Genomic DNA, 22,053 nt, shown 5'->3' with positions numbered 1-22,053 from the left:
AGTGTGAAGGGGTAAATAGATATACACACAAATTACAATGACTGAATGACAAACAGTGTGAGGGGGTACATAGATAAACACAAATTACACTGACGGAATGACAAACAGTGTGAAGGGAAAAATAGATATACACACAAATTACAATGACGAAATGACAAACAGTGTGAGGGGGTACATATATATACACACAAATTACCCTGACGGAATGACAAACAGAGTGAGGGGGTAAATAGATATACACACAAATTACAATGACGAAATGACAAACAGCGTGAGGGGGTACATATATATACACACAAATTACACTGACAGAATGACAAACAGTGTGAGGGGGTACATAGATAAACACAAATTACACTGACGGAATGACAAACAGTGTGAGGGGGTACATAGATAAACACAAAGTACACTGACGGAATGACAAACAGTGTGAGGGGGTACATAGATTTACACACAAATTACACTGACGGAATGACAAACAGTGTGAGGGGTTACATAGATATACACACAAATTACACTGACGGAATAACAAACGGTGTGAAGGGGTAAATAGATATACACACAAATTACACTGACGGAATGACAAACAGTGTGAGGGGTACATAGCATCATTTCAGAGCATTTGTCATTTACTTACTGGCTTAAAAACTTCGCAAGATTTACTTTATCTTTCGTATCATTATTTGTCAACAATATATCCGATAAATTTAACACACTTGAGCTTCGATTAAAATAGTTTTGTAGCATTTCTTTCTCAAAAAAAAAGGACTCTTTAATATAAGATGGAATCCATCTTCTATATAATGCGTAAAATAATTCATTTTTTAAGTTGATTTACATTAATGCAATACTAATAATCTATGTCAGTATCATTTTTATTGACATTATTTTGCAAAAAAATGTGTCTTGTTTTTCAAAAATCACTCCTTTTTACATAAATTTCCACTTAAAATCCTTAAAATTCTGACACCTATATTTTTTGGGGGCAGAACCTTTTTTTACTTCAAAGCAATACAACAACAAAATTTAAACGAAATTCGACTGAGAAATGGTGACCGAATCCTATTACCTTAAACCATTTTAGGTCTGGGGTATATATAATTTCAAAATTTAAAACATGATATAACGTTGGTGTTTGAGAAACCCTGACCCCACTTTTTAATGTGATCAATCCAAGTTGTTTTAAATATATTCCCATTCCTATTAACGTAAAACTGCATAACTTGGCTTCCCTTCCGAGAAGAAATGTCGTGTTAGACAAACAAATGATTTACGTTTATAAGACATTGCGAAGTTACTTCCATAGCAGATGAAATCTCGCGACCAGAATATATTGATTTATGCCTCGTTTATGTAGAGATACCACCGCGCTTATCGATTTTGGTGTCGGATTTTTAAATGTTACATATTTAGACAAACTGGGGCCAGTGACGTAGACTACTATCGTTTATATTAAGCAGAATAACGTTGATAACGTGCATATTAACCAAGTAGTGTGTTAACGCTTATTTCTCAGTGTTTCAGTTGAAAAGACTCAATTGTCAATTCGATTATAAAAAAATCCGTTTGCTTAATTCACCGCACTTTATAATTAATGTAATTAAATAATTCCATTTCTTCATTAATACGTATAGAGACGATATATTCATATATATTTACAATATATACATGTATACAAAGTATACAATGGTAAAAATGACAAAATACAAAGAAAAATGATAAAGTGGACACATATAATTGTATATTATCAAAGTAACAATTTATATAGAAATTATTTTATTCATTAATTTAGAGCAGTGTTAATTTTCAATGTTTATAAACTACAGACTACCAAAGTGACATACAGAAATAGGTCCTGTCATCATCATATCTACCTTCAGTTGGCTTGGCCTGGGGTGGGGCCTTCGCTCCCCCTGTCCCCTTGGCTGCCCCCGCGCCCTTGGCTCCCCCCGTTGACTTCGCCCCACCGGCAGTTTTAGTTGCAGGCTTCGCTGCCGTTTTCGTTGCAGGCGATTTCTTCGGAGGCATTGTGTGTAGTATCCCGGGTGTCGTCTGCTCCGTGAATGTGTGTAGTATCCCGAGTGTCGTCTGATCTGGACAAACCTACTCCATATACAATTAATACTAACGGTATTAGGTTTTCCCTTCAAATGAATCTCCCTGCCGAATGCCAACTATCGGTTTATTTTGTGGTATTTCCCGAGTGACTTCCCATTGCGTCCTTGTTACTGACCACACATGTTTTGAAGGGGTTAACAGCATTACATTATATACGTGTATATACATGTGAGGATCTGTGTTTACCTGAACATGGACGATCGGTCCTGAGTAATTTAGGTACAAGGGGTTTTCCGTTCGAAAGACTAGAACTGAGGAGAATGTTCGATCGCTTTAACTAAAGGTTGATATCTTATTGATTTAATTAACGGCTATTTTCGGATGACTCTATACGTAAATTAGGGAAGGTGTAAGTGGGTTTTGCCGGACTGACCAATCATTACGAGTAGGCTGACCACACAATGTGTTTACCCGTAACTATGGGCCCACGTGTGTAAACACACGGGGTTTAAATGGTGTGAGGACCTTCAATGACAATACAAGTACTGAAGCCACGGGGTATAATAAAGTGTTACGTGTATTCATCTGGATCTTTAAAGACGTTTAGTACTATTTCCCAGGGGAAAATGAATCGAAAAACCCACGAACATTTACAAGATTTTAAAATCATTTACTGCATTTTGCATGTATATTTCTTTTATTTTCATTAAAGTGAGGAAATAAATGAAAAAGATATATATATTATTTAAAATCTTTAAAACATGTATTTTAGTTCTAATAATATGAAGTAGAAAAAAACACTGTCTTGACAAAACCATTCATGTACAAAAATGTATACATATTTACATTTGCATGGCATTGTCACTATATAGCCTCTTTGAACGCTGTGTCGTTGATGGGACTTTCATTACCATGCAGCACGAGACACAATTCTTAGCGTATTAATACAAAACTGACCGGAACCACAATATTCAATGTAAATAAACATGACGGCTGCTGAAATATCGCTGGGCATTGTGAGACTTGACAATGGCATTGTAAATTTATGTGCAAAAGAAAAAGGCTTTTATTACAACAAAAACAAGACCAAGGTCTGCAATATCGTACAAAATGCACATCGGTTGAAATCATCAAAGCCGGCAATGGAAACAATTTTAACACTCATGCAATTTATTAGAACCATCGTCTGTTTCATTGCACTGATCAACAGGGGCTCGTTACAAATGTCTGAAATACACATATTCTATAGACCTACTGACACATATGTTACAGACCAACTGATATGAGTCACAACACATATAAACAGTTCAGACATTTGTAACGAACCCCTGTGCTCCGTCGCAAGATCACTCACTTCAAACGATATCAGTTTCACGCGTCTCGCAGCCACAGTTTCCTCAGTTTCTGACGACATGTCAAATAACGATGCTGTTATAAAATCTACCGAGTCGACTGTAGTCAGATTCCCATACAATCAACAAATAAATTCACGTCTGGATTCTTCACAAAAGGATCAAAGAGAAAAGTTCGAATTAATTTCCAAAAATAACCCTCTCGTGGAGGACAAGGTCAGATTTACGGTGTTCATTGTATTTAGCCATGCGCGAAATTTGTTCCAGGGAAAAATCGAAACAATTTCAAATCTAACTTTTAGCTCAGAGTTCTATTGATTAACTTAAATCACCCTATAGACATATCATACGCAATTGTATTGATACTGAATTGTGGAATAAAATTGAAGTGTCTGTTAAAATTTCAAAGTACGACTTTGTTTACCAATCACCACGCGACAGCACGCTGTTCCAACTATTGAACGAATTGGTGTGGACTGTCGATAAGGCGGGAATTTTAAATTTTGAATATAAATTGTAAGTTAAAAAAGAACATAAGAGACAGAGAAAGCATAAATATAAGTATTGAACGGTTTTTGTATGGTATTTATGATCTATTTGAATAGATCATAAATACTATACAAAAACAGTATTAAAGAAAAATGAGATATAAGTACTAGATGATAATAAAATCGATTTCAGACTTTGCAGTTGTGGCTATTTACATGTTGGTACATATATTATAGTCACGCCACTCAAAAAAGTACTGATATTGCTTTATCTGTGTTTTATACTAGTATCACTCCTATGTAAAATACATTTTTTGAGCAAAGTATCAAGAAACCGAGTCAAAACAATGCTTACGAATACAAAAAATCAATTAGAATAAAATTTTGATAAAAACAATATCAATGTTATATTTAAGGATTGAAATGTTACCAGATGCAGTATACAGTCGATATGAATGCATTTTGGGTGACAGATTAATAGAAAGTCGCCCGTAAGGGCGACATGAATATTTATAATAATAATAAATAAGATCTGCATCATTCTAAGAGTGGTAAGCAGACATGCTATAAAAAATCTCCGGACAAAAAATCAAATACTGAAATGAACAAAGGGCAATAACTTTTGCAATAATCGTCGAATCGAAATTATTTTCAGGGAGGCACAACTTCATATCATGATTATAATGTATACTAAGTTTCAAAGAGATCGGTCAAAGATAAATCATAAATTAAAAAAAAGTTTAAAAAAATCTTCAATACCAGCCTTACAAGTTCTTTTTTTGGAACTACCTGCATTAATCATTTTCCAGTATTCTTTTGGATTTCTTGACCTTAGTGTCCGGAGTTTATTTTTAATCTCTAACTTATGCTTAATGACACAACGATTAAGTGTTTTTTTTATACAACCGTTCCTTAACATACATTTCCTCTTTGAGGTAAGCATTACCAAACTTTTTGTAATACCGTTTCGCTTTTCTATAATTATGGCGAGCAGACTTACAGTCTCTCGTAAACCAAGGTTTTTTTTAATTTAAAAGCATGTTTTTTACAGAATTTAGCTTAGCGTGGTTAGTTCCAAATGCATATTTGGCACCATTTATAAATAGTTCAAACATATCATTAATGATAGAGTTGATAAAATTACCACTATCGTCATCTTTTGTGTGATTACGTAATTCTTCAACAAGGTTATTGATACACTGGCGTTGTTCAGTTATAAAATCTACAAAAACAAATTTAAAGTCATCATTCTACTTTCTGGGTTTACTTGTATTATAAGTTACCCCAGTATTTAAATGATCATATCATTATCACACAAATGTAGACTTATGTGTAACTATATTTCGATTTTGATTTAGAAAGCTTTAAGACAGGGAAACGATGATACGGAGGGTATTGTCCAAGATGAAGGACCCTCGCGATTTCTTTAATAAGGTTCATCAGAAAATGGTAGACCAAAATGCTAGATATTCCCTAACATACGGTCGTCAGTCACTTTTGAACTTTAAACGATCTAAATCTATTTCTCAAAGAGGAAATGCTAAATCTTCCATTTATTTTGGGAGTCGTGGAAGAACATTAAACATACATATATACCCAGTTAGACATACTTGAGTTCCAAGGGTCAATAATGTCGATAGCTCTGTTTGCATTTGTGGGTTTTATTGCGATATTGTCTATCATTACTTGAAATGTCAATAATTTATTGAATGCAGGGACTTTAAATGTTCCAAAATTTTAATGACCTTAATGAAATTATTATTGGTTTATTGATAGGTGCAAATCAAGGCCATGGACGCCGGGTATGGAGATAATAAAGAAGTCTAGACAGTGATTAATAGTGATCATGCCCCTTTGAAAAAAAACCTTATCACGTGTGGAATGACTTGTTTCAATGGAAATCTAAAAAATGCTAAATACAGCTAATAAAAGCTGTTTAGTAACTTTAACATCTCAAAACTGGAAAAGTGATAGACAATATAGATAGTTAGCCACTTACAGAGAAACAGTCCGTAAGGAACTATTATTTTAACATCTAACGATATATTACCCCATCAGACCTTTCCTGTCCAAATGAGAAAACAGCGCAGACAGAACTCTTAAGGAAAATGGCTTTGGTGTTACATGACCAGTCAGAGGTGTGAACGCGCGTTAATGGTTGATTCGATTTTTATTTTAAGTATAATACAGGTTTCGCTTATTTTTATAAAACGTAAAAAATCTTGGCCAAAATCTATTAGCATATACATGTGGCTGGTGGTATTTTGTACACCATTGATTGCACGATCATTTCAGATAAATAAGACTGTTTTAAATCTGTCACCCGTCTAAATGATAAAGAATATATCAGTACTCAGTGTAAATATTTAGGCGTGTAGTAACACCATTAAACACAATATCATTTCCGATTTAAATGAATTTTCAAATCGGCTGAAGGAGACACAAGTTGTTCCTATATTTAAAAAGAAGGATGACATCTATGAAAAGAACTGTAGACCCACAACAATTTTACCAAATATAATCAAACTCTTCGAAACACCTTTATAGCCAACTCGCCAAAACATTATTTAGCAGTCGATGAACCAGTTTTAGCTTTCAGATCAGTGTAAATGTAGTAAAATACCGACGGGGGTATAATACTGTCTCGTGGACCTGACTGTCTCGTGGATGCCTCGTGGACCTGACTGTCTCGCGGACCTGACTGTCTCGTGGATGTCACGTGGACCTGACTGTCTCGTGGATGTCTCGATGACCTGACTGCCTCGCGGACCTGACTGTCTCGTGGATGTCTCGTGGCCCTGACTGCCTCGTGGATGTCTCGTGGCCCTGACTGTCTCGTGGACCTGACTGTCTCCCGGACCTGACTGTCTCGTGGATGTCACGTGGGCCTGACTGTCTCGTGGATGTCTCGTGGACCTGCCTGTCTCGCGGACCTGACTGTCTCGTGGATGTCTCGTGGCCCTGACTGTCTCGCGGACCTGACTGTCTGGTGGATGTCTCGTGGACCTGACTGTCTCGTGGCCCTGACTGTCTCGTGGACCTGACTGTCTCGTGGCCCTGACTGTCTCTTGGATGTCTCGTGGACCTGACTGTCTCGCGGATGTCTCGTGGACCTGACTGTCTCGTGGCCCTGACTGTCTCTTGGATGTCTCGTGGACCTGACTGTCTCGTAGATGTCTCGTGGACCTGACTGTCTCCCGGACCTGACTGTCTCGTGGATGTCACGTGGGCCTGACTGTCTCGTGGATGTCTCGTGGACCTGCCTGTCTCGACCTGACTGTCTCGTTGACCTGACTGTCTCGCGGACCTGACTGTCACGTGGATGTCTCGTGGACCTGACTGTCTCGCGGACCTGACTGTCTAAGGCCGTTGACTGCCTTCCTCGTGATCTGTTACATTGAAAGGTAGATGCTTATATGCGAAGCAGTGGCTCGTTGGATCTCGTTCTAGCTATCATGATAATTGATTATAACAGGTTAAGTAAAGCCCCAAAAAGGGTTCAGAAAGACCAACTTTTGGAGCCCTTTCTATAACATACCTTTTAAAAGGCCATTTTAAAAAGTCATCGGAATATTTATGCAGATGCGAACAACATAAAGACTTGAACCGAGGACCTTGCAGTTTTAAAATAGCCCGTCCTTTGGTTGTACGTTTAAATAACCCGTCCTTTGGTTGTACGTTTAAATAACCCGTCCTTTGGTAGTACGTTAAAATAACCCGTCCTTTGGTAGTACGTTTAAATAACCCGTCCTTTGGTTGTACGTTTAAATAACCCGTCCTTTGGTAGTACGTTGAAATAACCCGTCCTTTGGTTGTACGTTTAAATAACCCGTCCTTTGGTAGTACGTTTAAATAACCCTCCTTTGGTTGTACGTTTAAATAACCCGTCCTTTGGTGGTACGTTTAAATAACCCGTCCTTTGGTTGTACGTTTTAAATAACCCGTCCTTTGGTTGTACGTTTTTCTAGTTTGAGAAGTTTAAGAAAGATGGATTTTTTTTAGAATTGTGAATCTAAAAAAGGCCTTTTCCAATTTCAGGAATGAAAATACACTCAACATCTAAGCAGTTAACACTGTATGCGCATGAATCGTTCTTTATTGGGAAGTCCTGTTGCAGAACAATCAGAATACAGAAGTCTGATAAATAATGTCCAGTTCACTGATTTAAATGTATTTAAAAATGTCCCTTTGTATGTGTTTTACCTCATTACCATTTCTTCTCTTTTCCATTGTTATTATTTTACATCATCATTCCCTTTTAATTATAGTTACTGATCCATGGACTTGGTAGATGTATTAAATTTTAATTATATTGTTTTTGTGCAACCATATATATGTGTCTTACGTTCATCTCTTCAAGACCAGCTTAGTTCATCACGCAATGAAAACGACAATGGCAAGATCCAGTCCTTTAATTAAGAGTGGATGTCTATAAGCGATAGTTTTGGGCCCCTTTATGTCCAGATTTTCTCTTTAATTTTCTAATTGGTGCATCGATGTCTTGTTGTAATACTCACGAAAAAGCTAGCGCAAATACTTGATCGAAAGTATGATTTTTGGCTTCGAATGCAGTGAAATATTTTACTTAAAACTGTATTTAATTTTGAATGGTATAAACAAAAGAAGTTCCTATTGTGTACCTTATTGTGTAACGTATTGTGTACCTTATTGTGTACCGTACCTTATTGTGTACCTTATTGTGTACCTTATTGTGTACCTTATTGTGTACCGTACTGTGTACCTTATTGTGTACCGTATTGTGTACCTTATTGTGTACCGTATTGTGTACCGTACCTTATTGGGTACCTTATTATGTACCTTATTGTGTACCGTATTGTGTACCTTATTGTGTACCTTATTGTATACCTTATTGTGTACATTATTGGGTACCTTATTGTGTACAGTATTGTGTACTGTATTGTGTACCTTATTGTGTACCATATTGTGTACCGTACCTTATTGTGTACCGTATTGTGTACCGTACCTTATTGTGTACCTTATTGTGTACCGTACCTTATTGTGTACCTTATTATGTACCTTATTGTGTACCGTATTGTGTATCTTATTGTGAACCGTATTGTGTAACGTATTGTGTACCTTATTGTGTACCGTATTTTGTACCGTACCTTATTGTGTACCTTATGATGTACCCTATTGTGTACCGTATTGTGTACCTTATTGTGTACCGTATTGTGTTCCGTACCTTATTGTGTACCTGATTGTGTACCTTATTATGTTCCTTATTGTGTACCGTATTGTGTACCTTATTGTGTATCTTATTGTGTACCTTATTGTGTACCTTATTGTGTACCGTATTGCGTACCGTACCTTATTGTGTACCTTATTGTGTACCGTACCTTATTGTGTACCTTATTGTGTACCTTATTGTGTACATTATTGTGTACCATATTGTGTACCGTATTGTGTACCGTACCTTATTGTGTACCTTATTGTGTACCATATTGTGTACCGTACCTTATTGTGTACCTTATTGTGTACCTTATTTTGCCCTTTTGATTAAAATTGATGACCAAAGGACAATTAAGACTACTTGTCTATACATTGTAAGGCTGGTTTATGGAACCTTACACTTCAAGATTTTCTCTTATCTGATAGTAGCCCGAGTTACCACGGGCGCGAGGAAACTCGGGCTAACCCGATGGATGATCGAAAGAAGGTTTTTGGAGGAGCTTCAAATGGGGTAAAGGAAATTACTTAAAATTTATTTTCTTAATTGTGAAACAATAAAACAATTGCATCCCTTTCGTTTTCAAACGTTTGAAAACAAAGCATACAGTTGTTTGTAAAATAAATACGAAACATATTCACCTTTGAACACAGCTGCTGACTGTTCCACAATCTACGTACATGTACCATGCTTCGTGAAAAAGTGTATCAAGGTTCGATTCGAATATGGAAACTATAAAGTTATACTTTTTTTGGTTCAGTCATTGGACAATCCTGGGTGGTCGCGGTGGCCGAGTGGTTAAGGCGTCTGACATTCTGCTACCACTAGCTCTCCACCACTGGGACGCGGGTCCGAGACCACCGTGGAGCAATCGTCAGGTACTGGCCGTAGGTCGGTGGTTTTTCTCCGGGAACTCCGGCTTTCCTTCACCACCAAAACCTGACAGGCCCTTAAATGATCATAGCTGTTAAAAGGACGTAAAACACGAACAAACCAAGCCATTGGACACTCGTACCAATATGGTGATATATGTTTCGCCCAAACCGTCTTGTACTTGAACCATCCCTCCTCAAATTAGTTTTGTCTTTAATTTTATGGCCCCCAAAATACTTAACAATATGAATGTATAACATGAACACCCATTGGTTATTAAGAAAATGGTGACCCCAGACGAACAGACAGACACGGACGAAATACACTTCAGTATGGCATTAAGACGGGTTAGATGATTATGCCCAAAAACCAATATCTCCACTATGACAGCAAAGGGGAGATAACACTTACTGATTAACTATTCCGGGAAAACACATTTAGCGTTCTGAATTTAGAAATATTGCTTGTCACGAGTTTAACTAGTAGAATGCAGGGTTGAAAAGATTTCAGATTTGTTCAACCTAATCATCTTGACCCGTATTCAAGGTCATAGCAGTTATATTTGTTAAAACATTTGAACATTTTAATTTTGAAAAAAAAAAAAAAAAAGTGGCCTCTGTGATTACATATGGCCTATACAATGTAGTATTTTGAGTGGATTGCTATCAACTCTGTGTTCAAATGAATAGCCTTCAACACGGAGACCTAGGGTTACAATATATCGTACCAGGTGAGCTTATACAGAATTGGAATTCAGAAATAGGTTACAAACTACTAATTAGAGCAGCAGAACGCCCACCATTATTGTTAATTGGTGTGTATATGTATATCAATGGAGAATGTCATTCGGTTTTTGAAAATTCAATTCTGAATAATTCGACATATCTGCAGTTTGTACTTTTATTCAAATTGTAAATGAAAACAAGATAAAAACAGCTTAATAATTTGATAAAAAAAATAAAAAAAAATAATTGACAACAAATTCCGTACGATTACAATGTTCGTACAATAATTCAGTTCTTTCGTCGATACCCCATACAAGATGTCGATACATCTTAGAAACAGTGTTCCACAGAATTTACAGCGAACCGATTGCTTTTTAAACAACAATACGTATTCCTGTGACGTCACTCATTCAACCCTGACCACAAGCATCCTAGATTTCATTTCATCTGACACCATTTCCTTCGACGTTATAAGACCAAAGCGAAAGGAATCTGCTTTGTACAACATGCTGTTCTTGTTATCCTGGTCGTCAGTCGGCTTTATTAGCTGATCAATACTAGAAATAAAAACAAAAATATAGATAAACTTCAATATAATCGAAATAAGTTCGGGTTTTGATTATAATTTTTCCTATTCTTTATCTTTTTAGTTAATATCAGCATGTATCTCACATTACATCTTCAGCACACACGCAGGCATACACACATATGGAGATATTAGTCAGGTGGCATAGGACCAGTAATTAGCGCCTGATAAGGCAGCTCCTGCAAATTCCTCAAAATTTGTATTGATTAATGTATATGCTAATTATATTAGTTGTATATCTATGTACTTTAAAGCGCATTATAGTGACTTATTTTAGCTAGATAGGGCGCTACATCAAATGTTGTATATATGTAAGGGAACTTTTAAACACAATTAATTCAATATAATTAATTTCTCAAAACAATAAACGTGACGTCATAAATACCATTTCTCCTCCATCACTTTCTTCGTCATCACTAAGTCAGTGAGGTCTGGGAGAATCCGATTCAGGAATTCATTAATGGCTGTAAACATATCTAGATCCCCCATGTCAATAACGAGAGGTTTCCCAAACCTAAAAGTAGAAATTATGTCATTACAGTTGATGTCATCTCCCATGTCAATAACGAGAGGTTTCCCAAACCTAAAAATAGAAATGATGTCGTCACAGTTGATGCAATCACTCGTCACACAAAGCTGTAGGTTATGACCATATTACATTAGTCAATTACTTAATCATATGTCACGAACTCTGACATGCAATTGTGTATAGTATAGTTATTTTGTGTTTCTCTATAATTCCGATGACGAATTTCAATAGATTTTATATTCAAGTCTGATTAAAGTTATATTTTTTTAATTATATATTCAGTTTGATTTAGGAAAATGTTCGTATCCTTTCATAAACATAATTCCTAGATATTTTTTTCTCTGGAAATAAGAATGTATAGGAGAGGCTTCTGCATGTAAACCGTTGGACATTATAGAAGCATACGCTTGCATCGAATATCCTCTCAGGTTGTTTCTAATCGGAGATCATGACTGATGGCGTGCATCATTATTCACAATTACTTGAGCGATCCTAATAATGCCATTCGTATCCTCTCGGGTTCCATCTGATCAGACATCATGACCTCAAGAACGTTAATATCACTGTACTGAAGTAACCTGGCAACAACCCCCGTCTGGTCAACGATGTAGGGCCACCTGGATGAGACAGAGGGCAATATTAGATAAGGTTTGCAGTTCCCAAACGCCTGTTCGCCAAGACAAGGTCATTGCATCATATATCAAGTGCTACTATTTTCAGAAAGAGCAGATCAATATTTCTGTATGATATGACTTTAATTGTAACGGCATAATGCTCGCTTGCAAATGCAGCACTTTTCTCTTGGCGAATGTCTTACGTTCCATCTTGCTAAATGATACAACATCAGCATAGTTGCATATTTAAAACAACAACGAAGGGCTTTTAGTTTGGTGACTATGTTTTATGTTGATCTTAACGTCGTCTCGATTAATATATCATTTCAGGATCATCTCACTACGACGTTACCTCAACACTAGCACTTTATTGATAAGTACAGTACATGTATATGACCAGGGGCCACTTGAATAAAACATCTCAAGGCTAAGGAAAATCTCAAGCAATGTATTGTATTTGGGAAAATTTAGATTTAAGGAAATTTCGACAGTTGAGATGTTTCATGCAAGTAAGTACGGATATTTACAGAAAGCACAGAATATATCGAAAAGGTAAATTTAAGTGCCGACTAACAGACCTATGTAAGAGTAATATATAAGCGTTAGTTTTGTTAGTTTGGAGTGTATGAATAACCTTTGTGATTTCTTAATGATTTCATCCTTGTCGTGCGTCAGGAAAGGGATAATCTGTTTCGCTTCCATTTTTACTTCCGGCAACGGCGGTGCTTTCGGTGGGGCTGGAATGTACAATAATAATTATTATTAACAGTTTTCAGTCTCATACAAAAGTACGGCACATAAATAGTAAAATGAGGTGAAGCATTGAACAGAACAGATACAGTCATAGTTGATCTTCAACGAACATTTCCGTCCGTACACTGGTGTGAAATATGCAAAATAACTTGATTAACACGTATTCAAGTTACTTCAGAGAAAAAATCGACACTGTCAATTATAATTAAAAAAATACATTTCCCTCAAAAAGTTGCATTGGTGTGCAAGGACAAAATACAAATCCTGGTTAAATTCAACATGTCTGAGTGTGAATTTGTGATGGGATTTTAGCCTATTCTCTGCATTGTCATTATAATATCCTTAAACTTCACATGTGTGATAATTGTAGTAGACCATAAAGTGATCATTGGAACGCCTTATAATTGTGACGTTATAATCAAAACATTGGAGATAGCTGAACGATACCTGCTATTAGCTGTTCCATTTATTAAATTCTAACTCATATTTGAAGAAGAAATAGGAAATTGAAACAGCAATGATTTGTCAAAATCAAAGAATCAAAAATTAAACTACATTCTTTTCAGACAAATACAATTACGCGCATTGTCTACAAGGTAGCGCGCACAATGAAATAGGCCACAATTGTGAGAAATCAACTACTGTGTTTTGTACTCGAACTCTTCAAACTTGGACAGTATCTCGCGTAGAAAATCAACCCTTACTTAACGACAATATTTATATATGTACATTTTATACCATAAAACTAATTTGGAAATCAGAAAAAGGAAAGAAGAAACAGGTTGAAAGTGCAGGGAAATCACTAGGATATCATATATCATTTCTTATCATATAACATAATGTATAGTAATGTGTAATATGTCTGCCTGGCACATACTAGCTACACACTCCGGCTACTTCCTCTGATCAAATTGTTCATGTAAATGTCGTTCCTAATAACCTTGCTCTGTTGTACAGGCAGAAAAGAAAAAGACATTGTTTTGTTTATAGTTCATATTACAAAAAATACTTATGGCATTGTGGTTCAGAAAAGATAGTGATAGGATTGGGTTTGTTATATAGAAAGAGAAGGAATGAAAGGATAGACTAAACGATAAGTTCACATGTTCTTCAAGACTATATTCAAAATCGATTACTTGCACGAATAAATATTTGAACGTTTCAAAAATAGTTTGGTTTTCATCTAATGTTAGATCAACATTTCCATGCAAAAGCGTATCTAGAGGTAATGGATGATACCGACGCAACTTAATCAACATGTCATTTCTTATGTTACTACAAAGTGGACATTCATCAAAAAATGGTAGGAGTTTTCACAGGGGTAGCTACAAGCACACGATGGGGAATCATTTAAATTTACACGATAAAGATCATTATTTTAATTGATATTTATCGTCCCACCAATATTTGGGATCAATTACATACGATGTGAACATGGATACAGATTGTCACAACAAACCTGGTAAAACTTAGTTAACCTTGCATTAATACGCCAACGCTGGGGTTAAATCGGCCTTGTTGAAAGCATCATAGTTATCTTTGAAATCTTCACGAAAATTGAAACACTTTTTACTATCAGATAATTAGCCTTATTACACATGCATTTAGTAGTGCCAAACTTGATCGTTTCTAAATATATACCTATTTTTTTAAGTACAATGTAAACTGGTGTCATAATCGTGTTATTTGTTTTATGTCTGCCGGTAGCTCGACTGACACATCAGATTTAGTTTCTTTTCTGTTTTATGTCTGCCGGTAGCTCGACTGACACATCAGATTTCGTTTCTTTTCTGTTGTATCTACTGGGCATACACTTCGCGTCGAGGTGAACATGCGCATTATCATTTAAAAGTAGGCGCCCACACTAACTTTAAAGTTGGAATTGACTACGTGTACTGAGTAGGCGAAATGTATCTACAGTATACAGGGGGGTAGGGGGGGGGGTCGACCGCAAAAATTGTCCAGGAAAAGCGCCAGGGTTTACACAACGCGGCACATCCACAAAGATGTTTGGTGCAGTTGTACGAAAGAAACGTGTCACTGAGGAAACATATACTATAGCAACAGTCATTGAGACGAGGGCAATTAACCATAATAACTTAATATTTATTATTAATATTTAAAGAACATAATATTGAACAGTAACAATTTTTCATCTCTCCTATAAAATCGGTTCTTATCACAAATGCGTTTTGATGAAGCATCGAGAAAGATAGATTTACCTGAAACATGTTGTACACCTTATAATTCACCTGCACTATAAATATACCGACAGCGAATACGATGCATGCGACGTATAAACTACAGGTAGCAATAAGTAAAGCGACGCATAAACTATACAGGTAGCAATAAGTAAAGCGACGCATTAATTATACAGGTAGCAATAAATAAAACGACTCATCAACTATACAGGTAGCAATAAGTAAAGCGACGTATAAACTATACAGGTAGCAATAAGAAAAGCGACGCATAAACTACAGGTAGCAATAAGTAAAGCGACGCATAAACTACAGGTAGCAATAAGTAAGGCGACGCATAAACTATACGGGTAGCAATAAGTAAAGCGACGCATAAACTATACAGGTAGCAATAAGAAAAGCGACGCATAAACTACAGGTAGCAATAAGTAAAGCGACGCAGAAACTACAGGTAGCAATAAGTAAGGCGACGCATAAACTATACAGGTAGCAATAAGTAAAGCGACGCATAAATTATACAGGTAGCAATAAGTAAAACGACTCATCAACTATACAGGTAGCAATAAGTAAAGCGACGTATAAACTATACAGGTAGCAAGAAGAAAAGCGACGCATAAACTACAGGTAGCAATAAGTAAAGCGACGCATAAACTATACAGGTAGCAATAAGTAAAGCGACGCATTAACTATACAGGTAGCAATAAGAAAAGCGACGCATAAACTACAGGTAGCAAATAGTAAAGCGACGCATAAACTACAGGTAGCAATAAGTAAAGCGACGCATAATAGCAATAAGTAAAGCCACGCATAAACTACAGGGAGCAAATAGTAAAGCGACGCATTCACTATACAGGTAGCAACAAGTAAAGCGACGCACAAACTATACAGGAAGCAATAACTAAAGCGACGCATAAACTGCAGGTAGCAATAAGTTAAGCGACGCATTAACTATACCGGTAGCAATAAGTAAAGCAATGCATAAACTATACGGATAGCAATAAGTAAAACGACTCATAAACTTTACAGGTAGCAATAACTAAAGCGACGCATAATAGCAATAAGTAAAGCCACGCATAAACTACAGGTATCAATAAGTAAAGCGACACATTAACTATACAGGCAGCAATAAGTAAAGCAATGCATAAACTATACGGGGAGCAATAAGTAAAGCAATGCATAAACTATACGGGTAGCAATCATTACAGCCACGCATAAACTACAGGTAGCAATAAGAAAAGCGACTCATAAACTATACAGGCAGCAATAAGTAAAGCCACGCATAAACTACAGGGAGCAAATAGTAAAGCGACGCATTAACTATACCGGTAGCAATAAGTAATGCGACGCATAAACTATAAAGGTAGCAATAAGTAAAGCCACGCATAAACTATACAGGCAGCAATAAGTAAAGCAATGCATAAACTATACGGGTAGCAATAAGTAATGCGACGCATAAACTACCGGTAGCAATAAGAAAAGCCACGCATAAACTACAGGTTGCAATAAGTAAAGCGTCGCATAAACTACACAGGTAGCAATAAGAAAAGCGAAGCATAAACTATACAGTTAGCAATAAATAAAGCGACGCATAATAGCAATAAGTAAAGCAATGCATAAACTATATGGGTAGCAATAAGTAATGCGACGCATAAACTACAGGGAGCAAATAGTAAAGCGACGCATTAATTATACAGGGAGCAATAAGTAAAGCGACGAATTAATTATACAGGTAGCAATAGGCAAAGCGACACATAAACTCTACAGGTAGCAATACGTAAAGCGACGCATAACCTATACAGACAGCAATAAGTCAAGCGACACATGAACTATACAGGTAGCGATAATTAAAGCGACGCATAACATATACAGGAAGCAATAAGAAAAGCGAAGCATAAACTATACAGGCAGCAATAAGTAAAGCAACGCATAAACTATACAATAAACTACAGGTAGCAAATAGTAAGGCGACGCATAAACTACAGGTATCAATAAGTAAAGCGACGCGTAAACTATACAGGTACCAATAAGTAAAGCGACGTATAAACTATACAGGTAATAAGTAAAACGACTCATAAACTTTACAGGGAGCAATAAGTAAAGCGACGTATAAACTACAGGTAGCATTAAGTAAAGCGACGCACAAACTACAGGTAGCAATACGTAAAGCGACGCATAACCTATACAGCTAGCAATAAGTAAAGCGACGCACAAACTACAGGTAGCAAATAGTAAAGCGACGCATAAACTATACAGGTAGCAATAAGTAAAGCAATGCATAAACTATACGGGTAGCAATAAGTAAAGCGACGCATAAACTATACAGGAAGCAATAAGTAAAGCGACTCATAAACTATACAGGTAGCAATAAGTAAAGCGACGCATTAACTATACAGGTAGCAATAAGAAAAGCGACGCATAAACTACAGGTAGCAATAAGTAAAGCGACGCATAAACTATACAGGTAGCAATAAGTAAAGCGACGCATAAACTACAGGTAGCATTAAATAAAGCGACGCATAAACTATACAGTTAGCAATAAATAAAGCGACGCATAAACTACACTGATAGCAATAAGTAAAGCGACGCATAAACTATACAGGTAGCAATAGGTAAAGCGACACAAACTATACAGGTAGCAATAAGTAAAGCGACGCATAAACTATACATGTTGCAATAAGTAAAGCGACGCATAAACTATACAGGTAGCAATAAGTAATGCGACGCATAAACTATACAGGTAGCAATAAGAAAAGCGACGCAAAAACTACAGGTAGCAATAAGTAAAGCGACGCATTAACTTTACAGGTAGCAATAAGTAAAGCGACGCATTAACTATACAGGGAGCAATAAGTAATGCGACGCATAAACTATACAGGGAGCAATAAGAAAAGCGACGCATAAACTACAGGTAGCATTAAATAAAGCGACGCATAAACTATACAGTTAGCAATAAATAAAGCGACGCATAAACTACACTGATAGGAATAAGTAAAGCGACGCATAAACTACAGGTAGCAATAAATAAAGCGACGCATTAACTATACAGGTAGCAATAAGTAATGCGACGCATAAACTATACAGGTAGCAATAAGAAAAGCGACGCATAAACTATACAGGTAGCAATAAGTAAAGCGACGCATTAACTATACAGGTAGCAATAAGAAAAGCGACACATAAACTATACAGGTAGCAATAAGTAAAGCGACGCATTAATTATACAGGTAGCAATAAGTAAAGTGACGCATTAACTATACAGGTAGCAATAAGTAAAGCGACGCATTAACTATACAGGTAGCAATAAGAAAAGCGACACATAAACTATACAGGTAGCAATAAGTAAAGCGACGCATTAATTATACAGGTAGCAATAAGTAAAGCGACGCATTAACTTTACAGGTAGCAATAAGTAAAGCGACGCATAAACTACAGGTAGCAATAAATAAAGCGACGCATTAACTATACAGGTATCAATAAGTAATGCGACGCATAAACTATACAGGTAGCAATAAGAAAAGCGACGCATAAACTATACAGGTAGCAATAAGTAAAGCAATGCATAAACTATACAGGTAGCAATAAGTAAAGCGACGCATAAACTATGCAGGTAGCAATAAGTAAAGCAATGCATAAACTATACAGGTAGCAATAAGTAAAGCGACGCATAAACTATACAGGTAGCAATAAGGAAAGCGACTCATAAACTATACAGGGAGCAATAAGTAAAGCGACGCATTAACTCTACAGGTAGCAATAAGAAAAGCGACGCATTAACTATACAGGTAGCAATAGGTAAAGCGACACAAACTATACAGGTAGCAATAACTAAAGCGACGCATTAACTATACAGGTAGCAATAATTAAAACGACTCATAAACTATACAGGGAGCAATAAGTAAAGCGACGCATTAACTCTACAGGTAGCAATAAGAAAAGCGACGCATAAACTACAGGTAGCAATAAATAAAGCGACGCATAAACTATACATGTTGCAATAAGTAAAGCGACGCATAAACTATACAGGTTGCAATAAATAAAGCAACGCATAAACTATACAGTTAGCAATAAATAAAGCGACGCATAAACTACACTGATAGCAATAAGTAAAGCGACGCATAAACTATACAGGTAGCAATAGGTAAAGCGACACAAACTATACAGGTAGCAATAAGTAAAGCGACGCATAAACTATATATGTTGCAATATAAAAGCGACGCATAAATTATACAGGTTGCAATAAATAAAGCGACGCATAAACTATACAGGTAGCAATAAGTAAAGCGACGCATAAACTATACAGGTAGCAATAAGTAAAGCGACGCATAAACTACAGGTAGCAATAAGTAAAGCGCATTAATTGGATTCATTGGCGCTGATCAAATTACGGTCATACAAAGTATTTCTATGAACGAATTTCTTCTTGCAATGCTTATTTACGAACTTGCAGTGGAAATGTAAATCTATTCACTCAATGAAAGCAATATGATTGAAATAATATGACATGCAGTTATTTCAAAAGTGGTATATTTATCCTTTCACATTTAGATCACTCATGGTGAAAGCGATTAAATATAAAGAGTATTTGAACGTCTCCTCTGAACTAGTGGTGAAAAATAAACCATGTTAAAGAGTAACCTCTACAAGTTTTGTCAAAATTTCATTTTGTCAATCCTTCTACCAATATTATTTTGCAATAAAATAGTAAATGTTTAAACGGTTAATTCCAAAAAGACATTTTGTATGATAATAATTCGAGGTTCTTTTATACCGCTTTATCACAACCTAGTTCGTAGGTCGTCTCGAAGTGGTTTCCAATCATTGTCCGTGGTTATAGGGCCTTTGCAACCATCAAATATCTTTCTCAACTCCCTGGGAAGCATACAACCGGTGCTGCCATTTTGGCTCTCACAGCTAGCATTCAACAGTTCTAGCACTGCCCAACCACGTACTCATTTACAGCTGAGTAGACTTGAACATCTTGCTCAAAGATACAATACAGTGCTTTGCCGTGACTCGAACCCGCAACCCTTCTGCCACGAGCCCGGCTTCCTACCACTAGACTACCGTGCCAGGAGGACATTACAGGTATCAGACATGTTGGCAACAATACAGAGTAACCAAGGTCACCTAATCATGCGTTTAGGATTTTTGCAAATCTAGATTTTTTTTTTAACTTATTTAAAATAAAGAAATGTGCACAACATACAAACAATAAAATTAGACAGGGTAACAGTTGAACGGGTGATACTCCATATTGATACCAAGAAGGGGCGAGCTTTACCTTTAAAACCACAATCATTTATATACTAACTCAACACCTAGACCGTTTTATTGTGTTCTTATAAATCCGCGTCCCGTCTAAGTATATAATTTACTTAAAATCAATTCCATTCTTCATTGTAATGTGTAAGACAGTGTAATTCGTCGATTAAATCTTGTAGAGGATTTAAGACTGTTCATGTTAAGTTGTAAAATGAGTTCAGTGCGAGCTCTCGTATTGAAAATATACTTACTGAGTAAAGATATACACATGTGCCAGCTACTTGAAGGTTATGACAATGCTCACTGATTTTAGCGTCAGATTTATAAATTAAACTGGGAATGAGACGTACATAACACATGGCATATACGAAGCACAACTTAAAAAACACTGCTACGTTAATGCCACCTCGGAGGAGCAGACATATTACAACTCCTGAAAGGCTATTCCTATAATGATATCTGTAATCCTAGTTAAATTTAGATTGAGAGATTATTATAATTGTTTTCTTAATTGATATGTAACTTCGTAACTATTATATACTTGAATATAGGTATCCTAATGCATTTTAACAAAATGTTTAGCACTGGCGGTAGCCGTTCAAACCAGGAGACAAATACTTATAACAAATAAAGGTAATTATTATTTCGCCAATTGTCCTAGTTCATTTTCATAGACTAGCTTTGTTGGATATAAATTAATTTTTCCATTCAGTGTTCCTTTTCTCACTCCCTACCTTCGGCTGCCTTGGCCTTGGCTGCCCCCGCGCCCTTGGCTGCCCCCGCGCCCTTGGCTCCCCCCGTTGACTTCGTCCCACCGGCAGTTTTCGTTGCAGGCTTCGCTGCCGTTTTCGTTGCAGGCGATTTCTTCGGCGGCATTGTGTGTAGTATCCCGGGTGTCGTCTGCTCCGTGAATGTGTGTAGTATCCCGGGTGTCGTCTGCTTTGTAAATGTGTGTAGTATCCCGGGGGTCGTCTGCTTTGTAAATGTGTGTAGTATCCCCGGTGTCGTCTGATTGTAATTTAAATGTATGTAGTATCCCGGGTGTCGTCTGCTTTGTAAATGTGTGTAGTATCCCGGGTGTCGTCTGCTTTGTAAATGTGTGTAGTATCCCCGGTGTCGTCTGATTGTAATTTAAATGTGTGTAGTATCCCGGGTGTCGTCTGCTTTGTAAATGTGTGTAGTATTCCGGGTGTTGTCTGGTCTTGTAGATCGAATGTACTTTGTATGCTATTAAAACAAGTTAATATATGGCCTTTCCAATGAACCTCCCTGCAAAACACCAGTTGTGATATTTTATGGTATTTCCAGAATGAGTATCTATTACGTATCGGAGTTAGTACAGACTGATCCCACACGAGCTAGCGTTTTAGTGAATGAGATTTAACGATTTAAGATTTGTCACATGAGCGATATATTATACACAGCCATTC

General features: G+C 36.6%; 2 protein-coding genes across 4 annotated transcripts in view; both read right to left on the bottom strand.

The window, feature by feature from the left end:
* Window positions 1-22,053, bottom strand: part of LOC110441856 — a 28,983-nt gene extending 6,930 nt beyond the window's left edge. Inside the window, exons 1-3 of one of the 3 annotated variants that reach the window (XM_021485134.1) lie at window positions 21,653-21,863; window positions 21,500-21,612; window positions 1,875-2,064 (exon numbers count right to left, since the gene is read on the bottom strand). In XM_021485134.1, coding sequence (XP_021340809.1) covers window positions 1,875-2,028 — 154 coding nt within the window. In that variant the 5' untranslated portion in view covers window positions 2,029-2,064; window positions 21,500-21,612; window positions 21,653-21,863. Of the gene's footprint in view, window positions 1-1,874; window positions 2,313-21,499 lie in introns of those variants that run through there. The other 2 variants (XM_021485131.1, XM_021485133.1) reach the window with 2 other exon arrangements.
* LOC110441857 (putative IQ motif and ankyrin repeat domain-containing protein) lies at window positions 10,863-21,521 on the bottom strand. Its single transcript, XM_021485135.1, has 5 exons — window positions 21,358-21,521; window positions 13,048-13,150; window positions 12,282-12,416; window positions 11,656-11,784; window positions 10,863-11,241 (listed from the first exon to the last, which is right to left on the bottom strand). Exons 1-5 carry the CDS (start codon window positions 21,497-21,499, stop codon window positions 11,091-11,093), a joined length of 660 nt encoding a protein of 219 aa, XP_021340810.1. The 5' UTR covers window positions 21,500-21,521; the 3' UTR covers window positions 10,863-11,090.

Source organism: Mizuhopecten yessoensis, unplaced genomic scaffold (assembly GCF_002113885.1).
Source record: "Mizuhopecten yessoensis strain PY_sf001 unplaced genomic scaffold, ASM211388v2 scaffold716149, whole genome shotgun sequence".
NCBI classification, from domain to species: domain Eukaryota; kingdom Metazoa; phylum Mollusca; class Bivalvia; order Pectinida; family Pectinidae; genus Mizuhopecten; species Mizuhopecten yessoensis.
This window is presented reverse-complemented; position numbering and strand designations above follow the sequence as displayed.

Coding starts and splice junctions, on each gene's coding strand:
- LOC110441857 (XM_021485135.1), bottom strand. CDS start 21,499: ATGCCGCCGAAGAAATCGCCTGCAACGAAAACGGCAGCGAAGCCTGCA. Junction 12,417..13,047: donor ATCATTAAGAAATCACAAAG/GTTATTCATACA, acceptor TGTCTCATCCAG/GTGGCCCTACATCGTTGACC. Junction 11,785..12,281: donor GCATTATTAGGATCGCTCAA/GTAATTGTGAAT, acceptor TTCTACTTTTAG/GTTTGGGAAACCTCTCGTTA.